At 47.3% G+C, this 14235-nt stretch overlaps 1 protein-coding gene across 3 annotated transcripts in view; it reads left to right on the forward strand.

Moving 5' to 3' along the window:
• The window catches only part of SH3PXD2A (SH3 and PX domains 2A), a 296411-nt gene that overhangs the window by 184714 nt on the left and 97462 nt on the right, over positions 1–14235 (forward strand). For all 3 annotated transcript variants that reach the window (XM_038757700.1, XM_038757702.1, XM_038757701.1), the window contains exon 6: positions 6418–6446. In XM_038757700.1, the coding sequence (XP_038613628.1) occupies positions 6418–6446 (29 nt within the window). The remainder of the gene's footprint in view (positions 1–6417; positions 6447–14235) is intronic.

Consider the following 14235-nt stretch of genomic DNA (forward strand, 5'->3'; position numbering starts at 1 on the left):
TAGTTTTGCCTTTTTGAAAGAATCCAGATCGGGGCAGGGGTGGATTGGGAAGAGGAAGGGCATCCTGCCGATGGTGGGACAGGGCAAAGGCACCTGGGAGGGCAGAATGCAAACTTCTGAGGTTCAAGAAAGTGAGGACCACCGTGGGTCTATAGGCTATTTGCTGGACCTCTTGGCTCTGACTCGTCAAGTGACGGCGTTCCGAGAATTTCACTCAACGGTAAAATAACCGCAGCCCAGGGAAGTAGCCGGACCGCCCCCAGACCACACAGCAAGTCCGCGATGGAGGAGAAATAAATCCTAGGGAGTGAGTACTCCTCATCTGCTGGACTGGCCTTTCGTGATAGCTTCCCAGCTGTGGAAATGGCGATCTGGAGAGAAAATGGTTTTAAGCATCGAAGTATCCTTTCCTTATACCTGGGAGTCAGAACGTCAGCCAGCTGAAAGCAGGGCGAGGGTATTTATCGGGTGCGGGAGTGTGTTTCTGCTGGTCTGCCAATTTAGCTCCAGAACTATCAGATTCAGAAGCTGAGTGATGGTTGGAAATGACCTTTCCTCTTTCTCTGTGCCTCCCCTCCTCCCTTAGCACTCATCAGAATTAGGGGGCGTGGGCGCGGAAGAATCTCAAGTGCATTAAACAGAAGCTGGTGAAAGCCAATGGGCCGGCCCTGATTTTAATTAGGACAGTGCTCTGGATACCCCGCTACGCCTTCCACTATCTCTCACTGTTCCACCTCTCTTGCAATAAACATTGCAGTCTCTGATAGTCTGGACAGAACAGTCTTCTGGCTTCCCTACAAGCACCTTGTTTTCTTCTGCTAGAAAACCACGTGATCCCTTCCTGCGGCAGACGCCTCCCACTTAATCTCTGTATTTTTCAGAGGAGAAAGTCTCTCGCAGATACGATTGAATGAATGAATGAATGATCCCTCATTTTTTTTTTAAAAAAAGGTATTTGTTAAGCAGTTACTACGTGCCAGGCACTGTCGCAAGATAATAAACACAGTCCATGTCCCACATGGGGCTCACAGCCTTAATCTCCATTTTACAGATGAGGTAACTGAGAACTGAAGTGACTTGCCCAAGGTCACACAGCAGACAAGTGGCGGAGCCGGGTTAAAATACCCAGGCCCTCTTCCCCACATTTCCATCTCCTACCATCTTCCTTCTACATGCCTTCCAACTACCCCCACCCCAAAGTGGACACTCTAGTACCTGAATCCAAACTGGGGCTACCCACGTGGATCCTGGCTGAACTCATGCTTTCAGACTTACAATCAATCAATCAATCGTATTTATTGAGCGCTTACTATGTGCAGAGCACTGTACTAAGCGCTTAGCACTGTACTAACTGTACTTACAGACGTGAGACACTCAGAAAATTGGGAAGAATCTGCCCACTGGAGCCTTCTTAAGTATGGTCAACTCCTGATTATCCAAGAGTCAATTATTCACTTGGTAGCAGGTCCGTGACAGATATTTAAACTTTTCCGAGCCGTCTTCCTCCCTACCTCTCCTACAGAGGAATCCAGAGGCCTCAACAGTGACACTCTACAGACTCCCATCCATCCATGCAGGCCACTTTCTCCTGTTGACACCTTAGCATTTTATTCCTATCCTCAGCACTCAAGTGAAGTTAGTAGTAGTACTGGTGTTTATTGGGCACCCACTGGGTGGGATGCCTGGTATTAAACACTTGGGAAAGTACAACAGAAACGTGAAACTCCAGTCATTATCCACAAGAAGTTTTCACTTTAATGGGGAAGGCAGGTAGAGAAATGTTTACAAAGAGAGTAATGAAAATAAATGTACAGTCTTTATACATATATATATATATATGTATAAATTTAAAATATGCACATATACAAATATACATATACAAGTGTATATACACTTATATATACATGTGTATATACACTTATATATACAAATATACATATACAAGTGCTGAGATGTGTCAAAATGAATGTGCAAGGGCTGGAAGTGGCTATTTTGATACCTCTATATATTCAACAATACTAATAATTGTGGTATTTGTTGAATGCTTACTATGTGCCAAGCGCTATGCTGAGTGCTGAGGTAGATAAAATTGGACTGTCCCTGTCCCACATAGGGATCATAGTCTAAGGAGGAAGGGGAACTGGTATTTAACCCCCATTTTGCATATGAGGAAACTGAGACACAGTCAAGCTAAGATACTTATCGAGTTACACAACAGGCAAGTGACAAGGCCAGGATTAGAACCCAGGTCCTCTGATTCCTCGGTCCGTGCTCCTTCCACTAGGCCATGCTGCTTCTCAATTATTCATTCAGCTGTCTCGTCCTGATATGTTTGTATCCTCGTTCTTCCTCCTGCTACCACTGTCAGTAAATATTTCTTGTCTGTTTTTCCCATTAGACCATAAGCTACTTAAAAACACAGATTGTGTCTTGCTTCTGTGATATTCTCCCACTGCTGAGTATGGCTTTTTGCACTCTGTAGATGCTCAAGAAATGACTGAGTAATTGCCCCCAAGGTTGCCTTGGAGTGGCTGCCCTGATTGGCATCATCCACCCCACAACTCCTCATCCTCCGCTTGACCGGTGAATCGAGACAGTCACATGTCGGTGCCTGTGGAAAGTGACCTGCGAGTGCTTTTTCTGATACTGTGCCAGGCGATCCTGCGACCTCCAGGTTGCCAGCTCAGTTTTTTTTATGGTATTTGTTAAGCACTTGATATGTGTCAAACACCGTTCTAAGCCCTGGAATAGGTAGAAGTTAATTAGGTCAGACATAGTCCCTGTCCCAATCTAGATAGGAGAGAGAACGGCTATCCTCATTTTTCAGTTGAGAGAAACTGAGGCCCAGAGAAGGTAAGTGACTTGCTCGAGGTCACACAGTAAGCAACTGGCAGAGCCGGGATTAGAACCCAGGTCCTTCTGACTCCCAGGACTGTGCTGTCTCAACTAGGTCACGTTGCTTCTCAATTAGCAATGCCAAGCAGTCCGAAGAGACCATCCCCCCAGCTCTGACAGCAAGAGAGCCTTTTGGGGGTCTTTGAGATGGCTGTGGGAGCCACCCAGGAATTTGCAGCCTTTGCACTCACAGTGTGCCCAGGGTAACATCAGATTCAGCTCTGCACCCCAAGCAGTTGATTGCTGATCATCCAAATTCCCGGGCACCAGGCTCAGCAAAGTGCTCTGTACAAAGCAGCAGTACAGTTGCTACCTACTGGCTAATGGGAGGACTTTGGGCAAGAGAAACAGAATGTCCAGTGGAAAGAGCGTAGGTCTGGGAATCAGAGGTCCTGGGTTCTAATCCTGGCTCTTCCAATTGTGTGCTGTGTGACTTTGGGCAAGTTGCTTAATTAATCTATGTCTCAGTTCTCCCGTTCTCCCTCCTACTTACTCTCCCTCCTACTTACTCTCTCCCTCCTAGAGAAGCAGCGTGGCTCAGTGGAAAGAGCCCGGGCTTTGGAGTCAGGGGTCATGGGTTCAAATCCCGGCTCTGCCACTCGTCAGCTGTGTGACTTTGGGCAAGTCACTTAACTTCTCTGTGCCTCAGTTCCCTCATCTGTAAAATGGGGATGAAGACTGTGAGCCCCCCGTGGGACACCCTGATCTCCTTGTAACTCCCCAGTGCTTAGAACAGTGCTTTGCACATAGTAAGTGCTTAATAAATTCCATCATTATTATTATTATTCTCTGTGCCTCAGTTCCCTCATCTGTAAAATGGGGATGAAGACTGTGAGCCCCCCGTGGGACCACCTGATCTCCTTGTAACCTCCCCAGTGCTTACAACAGTGCTTTGCACATAGTAAGCGTTTAATATATGCCATTATTATTATTATTACTTAGACTGTGAGCCCCTTGCGAGACAGGGATCGCGTTCAACCTAATTAACTTGCTTAGAACAGTGTTTGACACATAATAAAGGCTTAACAAATACCTTAAAAAAAAGGGAATGGAAGGCAAGTGGGAAAACCTGGGACTGAGGTAATGTCCCACAGCAGTTTGCTTAAAGTGACAAAAAGATTTGGGCTAACAGAACCCCACCTGGCAAGATGGGTCTGCGTGAAGGCCTTTAGTGTTCTTGTCATTGGGACTAGAAGGTCTGTGACTAGGAGAGATCTTTGGTTGACTGGATGGATTGTTCAAACTGCTGAAGATCAAATCAGCGGTATTTTGATTGGTTTCAACTGTGAAGAGGGAGAAGCCTCTGAACACTTATGCTACTGGTTGACTGAAGTAAGCTCATCCGGTTAAACAGTCGTCATTGCGGTATTTATTAAGCATTTCCCATATATCAAGCACTGAGGGTAGGGTAGATAGAGGTCTTAGGAGTTGATTGGCAAAAAGAGGCATTGTGAGCCAACCCACAGACCAAAGGATTCCTCTTAGCAAAAGAAGCAAGGGACAAAGTGGCCTTGACTTCCACTTTGTCTAACTCCATTGGAATAACTTGGCCCCTTGTGAGATTGCTGTGGACACAAAACATATCTACCAACTCTGTTATATTGTAGTCTCCCAAGCGTTTAGTACAGTGCTCTGCACAAGTAAGCACTTAAATATAATTGATTGAGTGGGGCTGAGAGCTGGTCCAATCAGTGTGGTCTAGTGGAAAGAGCACAGACCTGGGACCCTGATAACGTGGGTTCTAATTCTGGCTCAGCCACTTGTCTGCTGTGAGACCTTGGGCAAGTCACTTAATTTCTCTGAGCCTCACGTTCCTCCTCTGTAAAATGGGGGTTAAAACTGTAAAACCCATGTGGGATGTGGACTGTTAATCATGTATATACCCCAGTGCTCAGTACAGTGCCGTGCACATAGTAAGTGCTTAACAAATACCAGTAAAAGAAAATCAGTTACTCAATTGAGCACTTGCTGTTTGCAGAGCACTGTACTAAGCTCTTGGGAAAGTACAATACAGTAGAGTTGGTAGATGTGATTCCTGCGCACAAGAAGTTTACAACCTACAGGGAGAGACAGACATTAAAAGAAATTCTGCTGCAATAAGGATTTCTTTCCTCTCTGCTCCACCTTCTCTGGCCTTTCTTCCCGTCTCCCTCCTTCTCAGTTCCCCTTGAACTGAGCCTCAGAACCTGTTTGCCACATAAAGCCATCTTGTTCAAGTGAGACCAGCTTTCTCTCAAAAGCCGTGCCTTTCCATGGCAAAGGGGTGAAGTGAGACACTGCCGTGCTTACTTCCAGATGGGCCTGAAGTCATCAGACTACCTTAGAGATGGCTTGACCCCTAACAGCTTAATCTTGTAAGTCTGGAGAAGCTGATGACCATCTCCTACCCCCACTCCCGGGCAGAGGTGCTGGGAGAATCTCTCCCAGGGCCAAATCCCACACTCCCTTTCCTGCTCCATCTCCCTTTAAATCCTGCCAGGAGCCAACCTCTCAGTGCTCAAATTGCCAGCACCCTACTAGGGAGGCAGCCTGCAGGTATCCAGAGAGGATGGCCAATGCAGCTAGCATAACGCTCTACTTTGCACTATATCAGATGCTATCGCCCCTTGAAACCCAAAACAGGGCCATGTTGCCATCTACTTTTCCCTCAACCCCTACCCCCAGGCCACCCCATGCTGGAATTACCCCAGCCAGTCCAGGGCAAGCCATGGAGAAGGGGAGAGAAACAGGGAGCCTTGTTTCTGTGGCTGGGGCCGGGTATTCCCCTTTCCTTCTATATCACACAAAGAGCAATGAACCAGAAAGGGACCAGGGGCTGTTTCACCTTGGAAGGTTGGGGATGATGTCAACCACCAGCTCTAGCTTTTCCATAATAATAATAATGTTGGTATTTGTTAAGCGCTTACTATGTGCCATGCACTGCTCTAAGTGCTGGGATAGATACAAGGTAATCAGGTTGTCCCATGTGGGGCTCACAGTCTCGATCCCCATTTTACAGATGAGGGAACTGAGGCACAGAGAAATTAAGTGACTCGCCCAAGGTCACACAGCAGACAAGTGGCGGAACCCATGACCTCTGACTCCCAAGCCCGGGCTCTGGCTTGGGCAGGATGGGAGGGGTTAATTCAAGGGTTGCAGGGTGGAGGTGTGGGTGAGAGACAGAGACACAGACAGACTTACAGGGAGCGAGAAGGGGAGAGAGAATGAAATAAAAGGAAGAGTGGGGTGGGGTGGGATGGTGTGGAGGGGAACTCCCGATGATCCCTCCTTTCCCTGGCTTGGAAGCTGGCTTCGGTTGGTTCTGCCAGTGGAGTCACATGGCCCGGCAGCCTGTGATGCTTCTGCTTCCTGCAGCACCAGCTGCTCCTGGAGAGCGGCAGCAGTCGCTGCTCCGGGCGGCCTGAGCCAGGGTCCACACGTCCCCCGGCTCCTGGGGCGCATGGGAGGGCGGCTGGGACCCCCCTCCCTCCCTCCCTCCTCCCAGCCACTCACCATGTCTATCTGTTGTTGCTTTTTTTTCAGGGACTATGGGAGCACCAAGAGGAAATCAGGTAAGGGAGCCTGATCATCTCCAAGCTATTTCTGGAATCCCTTGCCTTCCCCATGTCTGCCCCCCGCCGCCCCCAACCCACCCACTTTTCAGCCTGTTGATTGAGTCTGCCAGTCTGCTAGAAGACTGTGCCCAGCTCCAGCGGGTCAGGAGGGTCAGGAGCCCACTGCCCACCAGACGGAGTTTCAGAGCTGGACAAGGCAGGAAATGTCTTTGAGGCCAATCGCATTTTTAAGGCTCTCCCCCCACCCCCAACACACCCAGCCTTGGTTCCTTTCTGATTTATTAGCCTTTTCTCCTCGGCTTCTCACCCCGCCTCGAGCAGGCAGCTGACTGGAGAACCAGCACCTTGGCCCTGGCTTTCTCTTCTGGGAGCCGCCAGGCTGCATTCCTGGCTCTGCCACATGTCTGCTGTGGGACCTTGGGCAAATCACTTAACTTCTCTGAGCCTCAGTTACTTCATCTGTAAAATGGGGATGAAGACTGTGAGCCCCCCGTGGGACAACCTGATCACCTTGTAACCCCCCCAGCGCTTTGCACATAGTAAGTGCTTAATAAATGCAATTATTATTATTGTTATTATTATTATTATTATTCCTGCAATGCCAGGCCCCTCGGGCAAGCCAGATCCCCTTTCTACTTTCTTTTTCTTTCCAGTCTCTCCCTCTTTCCTTCCCCTTCCCTTCCTTTCTTCCTTCTCTCCCCTCCCATTCCCTGGATTATTGCTGCAAAGGAGAAGTTGCAGCTTTGCAGGAAGGATTGGACCGAGAGGTGGGGCCAGATATTGGCACTCCCTTCACCCCTCTTTCTCCCTTCCTCAACTCATTTTCCTTTAACTTGGATTTGTGCTCTAGATCCATTTTCAGCTTTAATCTTTCTTTTTTAAATTGTTTTGGGAAAATGTGAATTATCATCAAAATTCTCTGGGGGCAGGGGGGAACTAAAAAAATCGGTGCCGTCAACCTCTCCCTTTGGGAGGAGGGACTTGGGTAATGATCGATTGGCAGGGGGGGCAGGGGCCGGTTAATCAGGACAGCTGTGCCTTGCTGTCCTACACTCGGTCTCAATGAAACTGTAATGGATGGTAGCTTCCTGACCTCAATCTCCCATCTCTCCTGGGAGCCTAGTAATGTCTTCCCTCCCTGCCTCGGGGGTGGGGAAATAGCACTTAGACTAATCTGAAAGAAGTGGCTTTAGGAGGCTCAGCTACAGACACCAGAGAAGCAATCAGTGGGACTGAAGGGGAGGCAGTGTACCCATGCCAGCCAACCAACCTCCAATTCAGCAGGCAGCTAGTAGTAGTATTTATTAAGCACCTTCCGAATGCAGAACACCGTATTAAGCACGAGGAAAAAATACGCAGGTGGGAATTAGATACTGTCCCCACCACTCAGTTCTTACAGATGAGGTTAAATAAGGTTGATTTGCCCGCTAGAAGGATACCTGGGTTTCAGGGAGCTGCAGGCTTCACGGACAGGAGGGCATTCAGACCCTCTAAATGAAGACAAGTCTCAATTCCTCTCCTTTCTTCCCCCAATAAGTGGTATTTATTGAGCTCCTACTGTGTGAAGAGCCCTGTGTTAAGTGTTTGGGAGAGTGCAGTAGAGTAGGTAGACAGGATCTCTGACCTCAGATAATTTACAGTCTGCTCTTTTCCTCTCCTTTCCCTGCCCGATGTTGTGTTCTGGCACTGAGGCTGCGTGCTGCCTTCTGCCTGGGATAGGTTTCCTGCTGGTTTGGCAGGATCTACGCACCTTGGCATTCGCCACCAGTGGTCCTGGACCTTCCTCCTTAGGGTGTAACTGTTAAAGTGAGTGGCCTTCCAGTCATTTATAATCATAAAAATAATCATTTTAGTACTTAAGCACTTACTAGGTGCCAAGCACCATTCTAAGCACTGGGGTTGATACAAGTTAATCAGGTTGGACACAGTCCCTATCCCGCATGGGGCTCACATTCTTAATCCCCATTATACAGATGAGGTAACTGAGGCCCAGAGACATTAAGTGACTCGCCCAAAGTCACAGACCAGACACGTGGCAGAGCTGAGATTAGAACCCAAGTCCTTCTGACTCTCAGGCCCATGGTCTATCCACTAAGTCCTGAGCATTTACATCGCAGGGCTGGATTCTGAAAGAGTGTCTGTTGGCTCTTTAGCAGCAACTCTGGGAGTTCATCAGGTGATCACTGATATTTTATTGCTTCTCACTGGTCTGGCAGGGCAGTTTTCCCCCAGGACTCTGGCCAGACCCCCTTGCCTCTCCCCCACCCAACTTGGTAGTTTATTTGACCTGTTAATCAAGTGCATTGCACTACTCATCTCTCTCAATTGGTCTTAGAGATAAAGGGCAGTCCACTTCTCCCCAGGCAGCATGTACACATATGCTATACCAGGTCTGGGCACCCTTAGAGTAATAATAATGATAGCATTTATTAAGCGCTTACTATGTGCAAAGTGCTGGGGAGGTTACAAGATGATCAGGTTGTCCCATGGGGGGCTCACAGTCTTCATCCCCATTTTACAGATGAGGTAACTGAGGCTCAGAGAAGTTAAGTGAATTGCCCAAAGTCACACAGCTGGCAATTGGCGGAGTCGGAATTTGAACCCATGACCTCTGACTCCAAAGCCTGTGCTCTTTCCACTGAGCCACACTGACTCCGTGACTAGACTGATTAGAGTAGGTACCAGCACCCAGCTCTGAGGATGAGTGACAGTGATAACTCCAGACCAAGCACCTCAACCAAAGACAGCCAGTTTGTTGTGCCAAACCTCGGAGCAGTGAAGGCAGGGCCCGTTCTAGATTCCCACCACGAGGGAAGGCCAGGATCCAGCTGTCTCCTGCTGCTTCAGGTTCAGGGCTCCACTTCCAATAATAATAATAAATTTCTTGAGTGTGTATAACTCTTTTGTTTTTCCAAAGGCTTTCACGTCAATGATCTCACCGTATCCTCACAGTATCCCTGAGCAGTAGGGAGGAGCAGGTATTATTCCATCTAACAGAAATGTTCAGTGACTTGGGAAGCAGCATGGCCCAGTGGATAAAGCAGGGGTCTGGAAACCTGAGGACCTGAGTTCTAATCCTGGCTCCGCCACTTACCTGCTGTGTGACCTTGGGCAAGTCACTTCTTTGTGGCTCAGTTTCCTCAACTGTAAAATGGGGATTCATTACCAGTTCTCCCTGCTACTTGGACTGTGAGCCCCATGTGGGACAGGGACTGTATTTATCCTGATTAATTTATATCTAGCCCCACACTTAGAGCAATGCTTGATGCATAGTAAGCTCTTATTTATATCATAAAAAAATGGTCAGCGGGAGAGCTGGGCCTGGGATTCAGGTCTTCCAGTTCCCAGAGTCATGCCCCTTCCAATAGATCATGTCATTTCCAAATCCCCTGGCATGTCTCAGGGCTTCCCCACTACTCGAAGGTAGGGACCGTCTCTATATGTCTCCAACTTGTACTTCCCAAGTGCTTAGTACAGTGCCCTGCACACAGTAAGCGCTCAATAAATGTGATTGAATGAATGAATGAATGACCAGGAAGGCCAGAGGCTGCCAGGGGTCAGAACTGGGGTTCTAACTTGGCTCCACCATTGGTCTGCTGTGTGACCTTGGGCAAGTCACTTTGCTTCTCTGTGCCTCAGCTACCTCATCTGTGAAATGGGGATTGAGGCTTTGAGCCCCATGTGGGACAGGGACTGTATCCAACGTGATTTGCTTATATCCAGACCAGCGCTTAGTGCAGTGCCTGGTACATTGTAAGTGCCTAACAAATACCACAATAATAATAATAATTATTATTACTAACTGCATGCTGTGAGTCTGAAGTAGCAGTAACAGTGGTGGCAGAGGACTGTTGGCGACCACAAAAATGAGCACGAACTCTAGCTCTGAGGAATCGGGAATCGGCATGTCAGGCAGGATGGCTGGGCATGCCCACCCTCCAGCACTTTTTAACGTTTGCTGATATGTCCCCATAGACTGTAAAAACCCCTGTCGACTGTTATCTCCATGTGGGCAAGAATTCTGTCTACCAACTCTATAATATTGTACTCTTCCAAGTAATGATGGCATTTACAAAGCCCTTACTATGTGCAAAGCACTGTTCTAAGCGTTGGGGAGGTTACAAGCTGATCAGGTTATCCCACGAGGGGCTCACAGTCTTAATCCCCATTTTACGGATGAGGTAACTGAGGCCCAGAGAAGTGAAGTGACTTGCCCAAAGTCACACAGCTGACAATTGGCAGAGCCGGGATTTGAACCCATGACCTCTGACTCCAAAGCCCGGGCTCTTTCCACTGAGCCACGCTGCTTCTCAGTACTTCTCAAGTACTTAATACAGTGCTCTGCACACAGAAACACTCAATAAATATCTTTGATTGATTCATTGCCCTTACCGTCCAAGCCTCCCATTGTCATTGTCAGCAGCAGTTTTTATCGAGGACTGGCTGTATGCAGAGCACAGTACTATGGATTGTGGGGAATCAATCAACCAATTTTATTTATTGAGCATTTACCCTATGCCCAGCACTGTACTAGGTTCTTGGGAGAGTACAGTATAAAAGAGCTGATACTGTTCTGCCTCAAGCTTGCAACTTAAAAACTGTGCTCAATCCGCTCTGTTCAGGACCAGCCTAGCACCTGTGATTTGGCATTCTACAATACCACTAACCCTGGCCAGCCTGATTGCCTGAGATCATCACCATCATCATCAGTCGTATTTATTGAGCGCTTACTGTGTGCAGAGCACTGTACTAAGCGCTTGGGAAGTACAAGTTGGCAACATATAGAGACAGTCCCTACCCAATAGTGGGCTCACAGTCTAAAAGGGGGAGACAGAGAACAAAACCAAGCATACTAACAAAATAAAATAAATAGAATAGATATGTACAAGTAAAATAAATAAATAAATAAATAGAGTAATAAATATGTACAAACGTATATACATATATACAGGTGCTGTGGGGAAGGGAAGGAGGTAAGATGGGGGTGAGATGATAGGCATGGAGCGGTAGGCACGGAGGGAGGGAAGGGAGAAGTCTGTGTTTTTTTCCAGGAGCTTAGTCATGCCAGCCGCAGCTTAATCCCATTACACTGAAGTCTCATCTTAAATCAGAGTTTGGATTTTGAGTGAAAGATTTTGGGCCCAAGTTCATTTAGTGTCCTTGGTGCTCTGGGGACTTGTCCTCCCATCCCAAACCACCTTCCCTTCTCTAAAACCTGATTTCTCCTCCTGGCTCTCTCCCCCTCTCTTTTCCCTCCTTTCCTCCCCTCCCGTTGGTAAACGGCCACGGTTGACACCATCTCCCGAGTTTGGCAGTGGAGGAAATTCATGAGAACAGATTTTGGATGGGAACCGGGAGACTTAGCATGTAGTTAATGTGGCACGTGCTCCGTTGTCCTGATGACTCTCAAAAGGCTGAGTGACATGACTTTACTATGAACACCTGGACACTAATTTCAGTGAGTGGTGAAGAGCAGAGCTCCTTGACCCCAAAGTTTGACTCAAAAGCAGCCCCTCAAGCTGGTTATTTTTTTAAAGGTATTTGTTAAGCACTTACTATGTGTTAGGCACTGTACTAAGCACTGGGGTACATACATGATAATCAGGGTGGACTGTACTCAGCTCTGGAGAAGTACAGAATAGCACAATGACAGTCCATGTGCCATATGGGGCTCACAGCCGTAATTCCCATTTTACAGATGAGGTAACTGAGTTACAGAGACGGTACGTGACTTGCCCAAGGTCACACAGCAGACAAGTGGCGGAGCCAAAATTAAAACCCAGGTTCTCTGACCCCCAGATCCCCAGATATGTGCTCTCTGCACTAGGCCAGGCTGCTGTTTCTGTAGAATGGTTGGTTTATGCTCCAGGAAGATCTTTAAGTCCTTCCATAGTAAACCTTATGTTTTAATCATGCCTGGGACAGTGGCTCAGATGCAGGTAGGATGAGGTAGCAGTAGCATTCATGGAACAGCCACTCAATCAATCAGTTGTATTTATTGAGTGCTTACTTTGTGCAGAGCACTGTACTAAGCTCTGGAGAAGTACAGAATAGCAAAATGACACATTCCCTGCCCCCAAGGAGCTTACACTCTACCAGAGAAACAAGCATAAAAATAATTACAACTGGGGAAGTTGAAATAAATAAATTGAGTGGGCATTTTGCCCTAAGGAGGGCAAAACTAAGTTCATGTGTGCTAGAGCTGGCTAAAGGGAAGCCCTGGCTATTCGCAAAGTCTTACTTCAAAGTTTTATTGAAAGCACATCTCCTCCAAGAGGCTTTCCAATCAATCAATCAATCAATCAATAAATAGTATTTACTGAGCACTTACTGTGTGCACAACACTGTATTGAACACTACTACTGTTATAGTGTACTAAGCACTTGGGAGAATACAATACAGCAGAATTGGTAGACCCCATTCCCTGCCCACAAGGAGAAGATAGTCATTACAATAAATTATGGATATGGACATAAATGCTGTTGGGCTGAGGGTAGGATGAATAAAGGGTACAAATCCAAGGGTGAGTGTGAAGGGATACCGATTCTAACTTGCATCACTATAAAATTTTCCCTCCAAAGAGTCCGGAGCCCAAAGCTAATAATAATAATAACCATGGTATTTACTAAGTGCTTATTATCTGCCAAGAACTGAGCTGGAAGTGCCTACTAAGATAATCAGGGTGAACATATCCCTCTCCCACATCGTTGTTTCAGTATCCCCCAGGCCGGTTTCTTCCCCTCCCATATCTCTGGCTCTCTCATCCACCCCTCAGCCTGCCCCAGGCCTCAGGGGTTAAATGTGACAGGTAAAAGAGGAGAACAGGCAGCAGGAGGGGCCTGGGATAGCAGGGAGAGAATGGAGCCATCATTTCCCCTTTCTTCTCTCTCTTCTGTATCCCTGAAGCACTCACTATTCACCCCACAGCACTTAGGTATGTAGCTGTAATTCGTTTTAATGTCTGTCTCTCCCTCTAGACTGTAAGCTCCTTGTGGGCAGGGAACATGTTTACCAACTCTATTGTGTCATGCTCTCCCAAGCACTTAGTACAGTGCTCTGCATACAGTAAGTGCTCAGTAAACACCACTGATTGCCATGGGGCAGGCTCGTAATCCAAAACGTGATTCCTGGTAGTGTTCGCTCTGGCGACCCCGTGTTTAAGAGAATATTCTGAAGTGAAAGTTTATTAGAATGTAGATATGGTAGATATCTGTTTGCACTATGAGCCCCGTGGGACCCATTGAAGAGAATGCTTTTCGCTGTCGTCTTGACATTTTGACGAGGCCATTTTTCCAAGGTTTTTTCCCCGCATCCAGACTGTGATTGGGGCATTTTAATGCAGAAAGTAGGCACTTCCGCAAGAGTGATACAGAATTTGGGGGTTAGATTGCAAGACGTTGGGGGTGGATTGTCAAAGAAGGTAGCACCTTTCCTGAAGGTAATACAGTGCTACATTTTTACTGTATTAGCGCTTACTATGTGTCAAACATTGTTCTAAGCACTGAGGAGAGTATAAGTTAATTAGGTCAGACACGGTCCCTGTCCCACGTGAGGCTCACAGTCGAAGTAGGAGGGAGAACAGGTATTTAATCCCCATTTTACTGTTGAGGAAATATAGTAATAATAGTGCTGGTATTTGTTAAGCACTTACTATGTGCCATGCACTGTACTAAGCGCGTGGGAAGTCCAAATTGGCAACATCTAGAGATGGTCCCTACCCAACAGTGGGCTCACAGTCTAAGTGCTGAGGTAGATACAAGGTAATCAGGTTGTCCCACATGGAGCT

Source organism: Tachyglossus aculeatus, chromosome 16, assembly GCF_015852505.1.
Source record: "Tachyglossus aculeatus isolate mTacAcu1 chromosome 16, mTacAcu1.pri, whole genome shotgun sequence".
Taxonomy (NCBI): domain Eukaryota; kingdom Metazoa; phylum Chordata; class Mammalia; order Monotremata; family Tachyglossidae; genus Tachyglossus; species Tachyglossus aculeatus.